Genomic DNA, 9,980 nt, shown 5'->3' on the forward strand with positions numbered 1-9,980 from the left:
CTCCCGCCCGCGCCGCCCCGGCCTCCGCCCGCCCTCGGCTGCCAGGCCGCAGCGCCCCGCGGCATGGCGGCCCCCCGCAGCCCGGGCGCGGCGGGAGGGCCGGCGCCGCCGCCGCCGAGGCGGCCATGTTGTCGTCCTGCGGCCTGTGGTAACTTTCGGGGAAGTTTCTTTCCCGGCCTCTGGGGGGAACGCGGGGAAGGAGGAGGAGGCGGAGGCGGGGGGGGGGGAGAAATTTGCGGCCGCCGGGGCAGGACGCGGCGTGCGCGGAGGAAAAGAGACGGCGGCGGCCCCGGGGGCTGCCCCGGCCCCGCGTCGCCTCCCGGCCCGCCCGCCCGCCGCTCTCGGGCTGCCGGCGGCGCCCTCCCCGCCACAGCGGCGGCGGCGCCGTATTCACCGCGCGCGTTAGGCGGCCCCGCTGCGCAGACAGCGTAGCGCCGCCGTCCCTCCGCCTGCGAGCGTCTCTCGCGCTACGGCCGCCGCCCCGCCTCCCCGCCCACGCCCCGCCTCCCGGGCCGCTGCCCGCGCTCCCATTGGCCGCCGCGGCCGTCACTCGGCGGCTGGGCCCATCTCGCGCTCCCCATTCATGCAGTTTGGTTGCGTGTTGGTGTATTTTACTGTTTGCAATAAAGAGGGGGGGATTTTTTTTTGTTCAGTTTCTGCTGCAATTAACTCTTGGTCCCTTATACATCTTTCTTTTTTCTTTTTTTCTTTTTTTTTTTTTTTTGTTCAATTTTGCAGAGCGGTTGAAACAGTTTTTTGGTGGTTACATTTATTTTTTATATATACCTATATCTGTATATTTTGCAATCAACTATTAAGGTGCAACTATGCCCAAAAGAAAGGTAAGTACAAAAAAAAAAAAAAAATAGGGGAGACAGATGGGGAACGAAGGGGAGAGATTAAAGCGGCGTTTGCAAAATTATCCGTAAATTCTTGCGCGCGCGCGCGTGTGTGTGTGTGTTATGTGGAGTTTTCGCATTTTTAATTTTTTGTGGATGTCCTAAAGTGGAGCTGGGACCGGAGGGAGAGGGCTAGGGCGTGTGTTGGGGGGCTGCTCGGCGCGGGCAGGGGAGCCTGTGAGTTCACTTTGGGCTGTTTTGTTTGCAAGGAGAAGGCTGAGCAGTGTGTCTCCATGCTGGATTACAAACAGCCATAGTGCTGCTGCTGCCCCTATGGAGAACACAGGCAGGCAGCGCCAGGCACGGAGGGCTCTGCCGCTCGCCCAGCGCCCAAAACCCCGGGGCCGAACGCCTCCAGCCCTCCCGGAGCATTTTAGTGTGGATCGGGGCCATTCCCCGGGAGGATTTGGGTTTAAACGGTGCCTCTTTCTCCTGCGTTTGCCTTTGTTCTCCTTTTTTTTTTTTTTTTTTTTTTTTTTTTTTTTCTCTCTTCTCCCTCTCCCACTTCTTGTCATACCAGATGGTTGTGCAATGGTAATTTGGAGCCATTAGGCGGCGCAGAATTTGAAACTGTCCTTGAAGGAAAAACGGGGAAAGGATTCACCACCATAATTAGTAACTTGGGCTCTGTGGGACACAATACCCCGACATCCACCACCCCCCCCACCCGCCTCCTCTTCACCTCCTTCCCCCCCCCACGGCGGGCACCGGGGACACCCCCCCCCCCCCCTCAACACACACACACCGGGACCATCACCCACCCGCGGGGGTTTCGGCCCGGCCCCGCCGCCCCCGTGGGGCGGCGGGGCCGGGCCGAAACCCCCGCGGGCGGTTGCGAATCGCGGCGAGGCCGAGTGGCCGACATTGTCCTTGGCGCGGGAGCGGCGACGACCTTGTTGTGGCAGGTAAATTTTGGCGGGAACTTTTTAAACGCGGGGACGCCTCGACGTGATGACGTCGCCTCGGTGTGTGGGGGGGGCCCCCCCCGAGGCATTGTGGGAGTTGTAGGCCGGGAGGGGAGGGGGAGCATCGTTATCCCCTTCACACGCTTGTGGAGGGGGGGGGGGGGTGTGGGGGTTCATCGTCGTCCTCCCCCCCCCCCCCCCCGACTCCCACCTCAGGGCCGAGCCGCCGCCTTCTCACCTCAGTCTCTCACTTTCCTTGCAGGCTCCAGCTGAAGGCGAGGCAAAGGAGGAGGTAGGAGCTGCTTCTTTCGGTGCGGGTCCCCTCTCCTCCAAGAATTTGTGTGGTGCTCCACATAAATCACCAGGCCTGAGGGTCTGCGGCTCCCGGGGGTGGGTGCAAGCTCGAGTTTTGGGGTGCTCAGGCCCATCCTTTGGCCCGTCGCCTGCGGTGGGCGCAGGGCGGCCCAGTTGCCCTGCTGGGCTGAGGCCAGAGGCCACCAGTTCCACTGGGAACGTGTCCCCTTCAGCCTTGCGAACAGCTCAGCGGCGCAGCCTTCACGGCACGGCTCCTGGAAATAAAGAAACTTTTATCACCGCCTCAGTGGGGTAGAAGGGCAGCCGCACAGACTGCGAGCTATCGGAAGTCATCCCCATAATGTCCCTAATTTCAGAAATCCTAGGATTTGTGTATGGGGTTTCATGGATGTGCTGTGTTATTCTGGGTCGCAGTTGTGAGAAAGCGCTGCTTTACCTGCTCTCTGAATTTTAGTGACATGTCTTTCTTTACGCAGCCAAAGAGAAGGTCAGCTAGACTATCCGCTGTAAGTATCTTTATTTACTCTCTTAATATGACATCCCGTGGGATGCTGAGTTCAGTTACGGAGAAACTATTTGTTTTCTTCCATTGGTATTCTGGAAGGTGTGGTTAGAGTATTGCAATATTTAAAAGTAAAATTCCTATTCTACGTTTCCAGTCCCGGAGTATCAACACATTACGCTTATTTGTAAACATTTCACATGAGATACAACACCGGTGTTAGCTCACATCCCGTCTGGACATATGAGTATCCACAGTCAAGGAGTACTGGTTCCAAGATGGATTTGTTCTCTGTAGGTCTTCTCTGTACAGATAACTGCTTATAGCTCTGCAAACTACCTGCTCTCTCCTCATGCTTGTAATTTGCCCATTGGTTTTGAGGGTTGGGTAAACTGGGACCTAGAGGGTGCAAATCTATGTCATGCGGTAAGGTTCAGCCTCAAAGCATCATTTTCTACAGACGCTTAGTGCACCCAGCCCTTTTTAAAGCCATCTTGGAAATGCCAAGTGGGTAACAGTTGCTATTTAAAAAAGAAAGTACTCAATTTTAGTGAAAGCTAAGATGTGTGTTCATACATAGAGTTACGTCCAAATGTTAATACCTTTCCTTTTTGACACACGCTTGCCTTCACAGCAGACAGCAACACCCAGACACTGTAACGATCCACTTACTACTACTGTCAGCAACTGTGCCGTAACCGCCGTGAGGAAACGTGGGTTTGGACCAAACATGCTGATCTGTCTCTGACCTTTAGAGTACAGAATGAAACAGACAGCTCTAAACTGTTTTTTGTTTGAATAGTTTTCAAAAGTTACCAACATATTGCTGAAACATTTACAGCATTCATCTGACTCTGTTTCTTGTGTATGTTTTGTACAGAAACCTGCTCCGCCTAAACCGGAGCCAAAGCCCAAAAAGGCAGCACCTAAGGTAAGACTTCGAGATTTCTTGAACTGAAGTGACACTTTTCTTTCTTTAAGGTGTTTATAGGGGCGGGGAAACATCCACAACTAACCATTTTTGGTTTTCATCATTTTCTTTAAAGATTTAAGATTGAACGATGGGAGTTAAAAGAATGTGAAAGATGTAAAGATAGTTTTATCCAACTCCTAGTGAAGGAACGTGGTAAACTGAACAGATTTTAAATCAGTTGTGGTGAGGCTTACTGCTTGCCTTGCAGGGCTGTTCTGAAGCTTCATATAATGCCTTGTTGGGAAAACCATGCTTTGAACAGAGATCAGAGACTCAAATAGAGAAGGCATTGAAAATCATGCTTTCAATTACCATTTCTTATGGTTTCATTCAAAGGCACCCTTTTCGGTTAGTTATCAGTTTGTCACATTTTAATCGCTGGAGATAAAGTTCTACGTACTGGTTCCCTTAAGCTGGATATTTTTTGAAATGGCAAAAATATTGGCATATCTGACAGGATATTTACAAAAGAAACTATTTAAAACTCCTTTTTGCTTTGCAACAGTTTGAAATTTAAAAGGGGACACTTCTGCAATCCATGAGGTATTTCTTTATACCGTGAGGTATTTTTTGATAACCCCCTTCCTCTCACAAAATCCCCCAGTGGTCACAGTTGCAGCGCTTTTTACAGCTCTGTCTGTAAATATTCAGATTGTATTAGGATTTTGCAACTGGGGGGGGGGGGGGGGGGGGAAACAACAACAACAACAAAACTGTGGATTCTTTTTAACCTGTTCCCATTGTCCATTTTCCGTTGTGGTTTCGGATGGTCGTAGGGGCAAAGCACAAGTGCGAGAGATGCTTTAGTTGCCGAAGGGGGTGACGGGCTGGGAACCAGGAGCTCTTTTCTGTACGTGTAAAAGGCCTCCCGATTGCCTACGGCACAGCAGGCTTCCAGATGTTGAGAACTGCTCTACCTCCCAAGTCCTGCTACATGGAGCAGCAGAGCTGTCAGGAGAAGCGGGCAAGGAGGAGAACCCTGCGTGTTGTTTTGGGGACCCCGCGTCTCAGCTCTGTAATGGCGGTGGTGGGCAGAGCGAGTTTTTCACATCTGTGCCTTGGTGGTGTGGCTGGATTTGGAGATCCCATTCCGGAGCGGCAGGGGAACCCAGGGACCCTGCTGCTCTGCATTCCTGTGGCGCGAGCGCTGGCACACGCTGGGTTGCGTCGAGTGGCTGGTCCCCGGGAAGAGGAGAGCCTACTGCTGGTGGCTGCTCTCAGCCCCAGTGGCAGGGAGCTGGCTTGGGCATCGGGAAGTCCTGGCTTCAGCCTCTGCTGATGGCCCGTGCAGAGGTCAGTGCAGTAGCAAACGACACACGTTGTTGAGTTTTGGTTTTGGTTTTGTTTTTTTCTTTTTCATTTTTACGGAGACATCTCACAAAAGCTCCGTTAACCGAACCTTAAAAGTTGTGAAACTAGGCTGAGGACTGTCAAAACTCAGGTTTGGTCCCTTACTGTATGGCACAGCCTCCATCTGGGACCACGTAGAGCTCAGTTCTGCGGGGAGTGGTGCCTCGGTCATTGCCCTGCTTGTTGCCCCCCAGTTGGACTGGGACAGCATTGGTCCTCTCCCTTCTAAGGTGCTGCTTTGTACCCACGATACTTGAGCTGCATTTTTGGCTCTCTAGAGCTCCTAATACTGGATCAGTATCTGCGTGAAGCGAGATTTAATAAGACTTGTGCAGGCATCTTTCATTTTTGCTCCCCCTCAAATGCTTAACTTCACAACCTTTGAGTTCTTCAATTGTTTTTCTGTGCATCGGAATAGATTTCACCTTTTAAACTTAGCCATCTTGAAAAATGTAGAGCTGGGAAAAAAGTTTTACCGCTTTGTAAAACACGTGACCTTACTACTGAGTTGATGTTGCCATCTGTATAGGGAAATTAATACAATGGTATTAGCTCAGAACTAACCAAGAGGAGGGAAGAAGCTTGGAAATGGAAAACCAACATTGTCTCCTTGGGTACTTTATTCCCTGGACTCACTGGGTTGTGGAAGGGGGCTTGATCCCTTACAGAAGAGCCGTCAGCTTGTCCCCAGAAGCCACAGGTCTTGCAGAACAGAGCAGAGATCCAAGGATCCTCACTCACAGCTGTGTGCTGCCAGGCACTTTCTCCCCAGTCAGTCCAGCTGTGGAAACCAGTTTCTGTGCATCCTCCTCAAATGCTTTCTTAGGAGGGGCTTGGCCTGTGAAGAGTGGTCTACAGAGAATTCCGCTTTTAATACCTTGTTGTCTTTTTTCAGTGGGGTACAGGAAAAGATACCCTTCTTCAAACAACCCCAAGTCTTTAAAAATCCTTTACGGCTGACTGGACGAGTGACTTAACACACCCGTGCTCGTGGGTTTGGCGCACGCTGGTGCTGCTGGAGGAACCCGTCACATTGCACTACTGGGCTGTGCTTCAAAGGGCTGATGAGCTCCGTGAGAGCAAGCCAGTACCACAGTAGCACTGCAATTCTAAATCTTACCGCCAAACAGTACCAGAGTACTTGGGTGCTGATATTACTGTGATATTTCTCTTTTTTCTGCCTCTCTTGAAAGTTGGAGGACTGTTCAGTCAACGGAGGGAAAAAAGAGGGAGTGGAGGTGTACCCTTCTCTTTGCTCCTCTGGTGACTGTCTTCCATCTCTCGGAAAGAGCCACTGCCCATCGCTGAGAAGTGGGTCCCCAGAGAGGAGGAGAGGCTCGCTGAGGGTGGGCGCAGCCCGGGAGAAGGGGGCTCCTACCACCTCAGCAAGGTCAGACCGGGGACCGGGAGGTTAGAGAGGAAAGAGACCCTCACCCATGTGAGTGCTGCTCACCCCCCATGTGAAATTTTCTGCATTATTATAGGAGTTGGTGTTAATTTTGGTGAGTTTGTCATCATCAGCATCACTGAAGAATCAGGTGCCTTTGCTCCCTGAACTCTGTGTCTGAGTTTACCCCTAGCCAGCAGCTCATTTTCAATGTGAATTAATTTTGTACGCTAATAAGCAAGGTGTTGAAATAAGAAAGTAATACTTTTTGTACCTTCTAGTCACCGAGACAACTCCATCTTCTGAGTGGATAGATATTTTCAGCAATTATCTGTTTATCTTCACTTCCCTGTGAGTAGTAATTTTGCAGATATTTATGGTTCCTTTGTTGGAACTGGGTTAATCAAGCGAGGAACTAAGGTAGTTTGCTTAGTGCAGTTACTTAACTGGCAGCAAGAGGCAGATCCTCAGAACTGAAACTAATGAGAGTCCTGCTGGTTACGGTATTGGGGTCGGGATCTGACCTTGCCATATAGAAAACTTGCTACACGACTTGTAGCCTCAAGGTTGTTTTTTTTCTTATTTAGCTTGATCCACATAAAAGAAACTGCACTTAAGTTTTGTTTTGTTGTAGCCTAATCCACATATAAGAAACTGCACTTAAATAATAAATTCAAAGTTCTTGTTGTTATTGAAGTGATGCTGTTGAGCCCCCAACTTGTCTGTCACACAAATGGTTTATTATAGTAAGGAATATTTCTGGCAGGGAAGGGGGAGAGTCCCTTGACTACAGCTTTGTTACAGTTTTCTAAATAGGCATTAATAGCACATCTGAAGTATTCTGGTATTTCCACTAGTTGTACATGTTCTTTTTGTTCTGTGGTATGCCTTTCAGCAGCACAGCAGAAATACGGGCCAGTGCAACTCCAACATTTTTTAGCTAATTTAATTGAATGCCTATTTAAAATAGGAATTCTTTTAACCCCGGCCATGGCTGCTTTTATATTACGCATTTCCCAGTAGCACATTCAGGACAGAATAGAAGGAAAGCATTTCTCCTTGGAAACTTCCATCTCATCTTTGTCAATAGGAAGTTCAGGGTGTAGAAGCAGGTTGTGTCGGTGGTTTTGGAGTGGAGAATGTGCCTGTGCAGATGGACGAGGTGGAAATCAGCCTTTACCCTATCACGGTCTGTTTTCTTAACAGAAAGAAAAGGCGGCAAATGATAAAAAGGAGGACAAAAAGGCAGCAACAAAAGGGAAGAAAGGAGCCAAAGGCAAAGATGAAACTAAACAAGAGGATGCTAAAGAAGAAAACCACTCTGAAAACGGAGATACCAAAACTAATGAGGTACTTTAGCTACAGTAAACACGGGAATAAACAGAGATGTGTTGGTTATACCTCTGCCAGGAGCTAAGGATGTGCCTCCTTGTCAGAAGGAGGTGTGTTTACTGCCGACCAGCAGCAGTATCTGCGCGGGGCAGCTCCCAGGGAGAGCCTGAAATCATGGCATTCTCCTTCAGCCCCGGTCCCGCTGCGCGATAGAGCCCTTCCGCAGGTGGTCTGTGCTGTCGTAGGGTCCCTGGCGGGGTCGGCACAAGAGCAATGCAGAATATTTGGGGAACAATAGGGCTCAGTAAGATCGCTATCCAACCCCGAGCTGACTTTGCATATCCTCTCTGGACTGCTGGATTGCCTCTTCTGCTCAGCACGGGTTGGGACTGGGCCAGAAATCTGGTTTTCAGTTTTACACAATTCTTTAAAAACAATTCTTCGCCTCAGAACAGTTCAACCAGAGATCTGCAAAATAAACACGCTCTTGTCTCTTGATCTGCAAGCCTCTTTCTTACAGGTTCTTACGCATCAGCCACTTCCCTAAGAGCTGCCATTTGCTAGGACTAGCCGCCAGCTTCAGCCAGCTCCCGATGGCCTTTTCCTAGCAGATTTCTTACTGATAGTAGAAGCGCAACGTTTGCCACGGGCTCCCTTTGCCCCTGTAGGCACAGACCAGCCTGTTGTGTTCTCTCTGGCTTTTGATTGAGAGCGATCTCTCTTCACGTTGTTGAGTATCATTATCCAGTTAATGGGTTGTGTATTCTTCCATTTTTAAAACTAATTGAGGAGCTTTGCTAAAAATTAATATGGGGCTAACATACTTTGCAGGATCTTTGGTAGGAGCTTTGCAATTTTGGTGTGTTGGTATAAAAAGTAATAGCAGACATTTGTACAGAAACCAGGTGAGAAGCAGTTTCCCCAAAGTTTGGATGATAGACAAGTATCGTGGCTTGATGTGTAATTCTCACACTTCCTTGTGATTTACGGAGATGAGGACTTGAACTTTCCCAGCATTGATCCTTATCGAAAGCACGTTCTAAACCTCTGCCTCTTTGGAGGCACTTTACATTCCAAAACCAACTTGATAATTATTTAATACTCATAGGTGTTTTAATTTTTAGAGTTCTCAGCCGACACGTCGTTGGGTTGATATTCCCTGTAGTAGCTGTGCATTCTTGTCTATCTACACAAAATGTTGTCCGTGTGTGTGCTAACAAACTAGTCTCTCTTTGATGCTTGTTAGAGTGGAATCCAATTAGCATTACGAATAATATTTCTATTCTTCCCAAACACTTTTATAGGCACCAGCTGCTGAAGCATCTGATGATAAGGAAGCCAAGTCCGAGTAATGTTAACCCTGCCCTATATCTCCATCATTTGGTATCCGTACCTCCATGCTGTATTGTTAACAGAGAGGAATATTTTTATCAACTATTTTATAAATGCAGGTTTTTTTAGCATGAATTTAATTATGGAACATCTTCATCTCGGTTACTTGGGAATTAAATCCCTAACAAACAAACAAAACAAAACAAAAAAAAAAAAATCATTGTTTTTAAATTTTGTGATTGTAATAGTTTGTATGGTACATGGAAAGAATAAGTGGTGGTAGCTTTTGACTTCTGTCAGTGTGTCCCTTTTTGTGTAAGTCATGCTTACAGACTTCAGATTTTAATTTTTCCCTTGTATGTGTTGTATGGTTTCTTAAAGTGGGGAGGTCTCAAAACAAATAACCGTGTTAAACATTCCAGTGGTTCTGTGGGTTGCTTTTATAAAGAAGGTGAGCTATTTTCATGAAAAACCTAAGAGCTGGAAATCTGTTGTTTCCCAAATGTAATTTTATTTTGTCAGTTTTGAAAAAAAAAAAAATAAATAAATAAAAAAGTGTAATCATGTTTTTAAATGAAATACAAACATTTCTTTTAAAAGGGCAGGTTGGTTGTATGTACCCACTGTTAGGAATTTTGCTGGATTTATCTTAATAAAAAAGACTCCTCAAAATCTGATTGTGGTTTGTCGCTTGTGCCGCAGCCCTGGCGCTGGAAAGCCGCCGCAGGCCGGGAGAGCTGCGGTAGCGCAGGGCTGAGGGCTGAGGGACCCTGTGCAGCTGGAAAACGAGGCCTTGGGCCCCCCCTGAACCCCCCCTGACCCTCCCAGCCTCCGCACCCGGGAGCAGGGCACTGCCCAGGGAACGGGCAGCTCTGGTCGCTTCCTCGAGCAAAGGTGGGATGCTTGGTGTGCTCCAGGGCGCCTTAAGCGCTGTAGACGGGGTTATAAATTCTGAAGGGTGTCCTCTGGTTTCACGTGCCAGTTA

General features: G+C 48.7%; 1 protein-coding gene across 1 annotated transcript; it reads left to right on the top strand.

The window, feature by feature from the left end:
• Nucleotides 1-617: 617 nt before the first annotated feature.
• On the top strand, nt 618-9,661 carry HMGN5 (high mobility group nucleosome binding domain 5). The gene is made up of 6 exons (XM_074915199.1): nt 618-842; nt 2,067-2,096; nt 2,596-2,625; nt 3,502-3,552; nt 7,538-7,681; nt 8,968-9,661. The coding sequence occupies exons 1-6, from the start codon at nt 828-830 to the stop codon at nt 9,013-9,015; spliced, it is 318 nt and encodes a 105-aa protein (XP_074771300.1). The 5' UTR covers nt 618-827; the 3' UTR covers nt 9,016-9,661.
• The last annotated feature ends 319 nt before the right edge of the window (nt 9,662-9,980 follow it).

Source organism: Athene noctua, chromosome 11, assembly GCF_965140245.1.
Source record: "Athene noctua chromosome 11, bAthNoc1.hap1.1, whole genome shotgun sequence".
Classification (NCBI taxonomy): domain Eukaryota; kingdom Metazoa; phylum Chordata; class Aves; order Strigiformes; family Strigidae; genus Athene; species Athene noctua.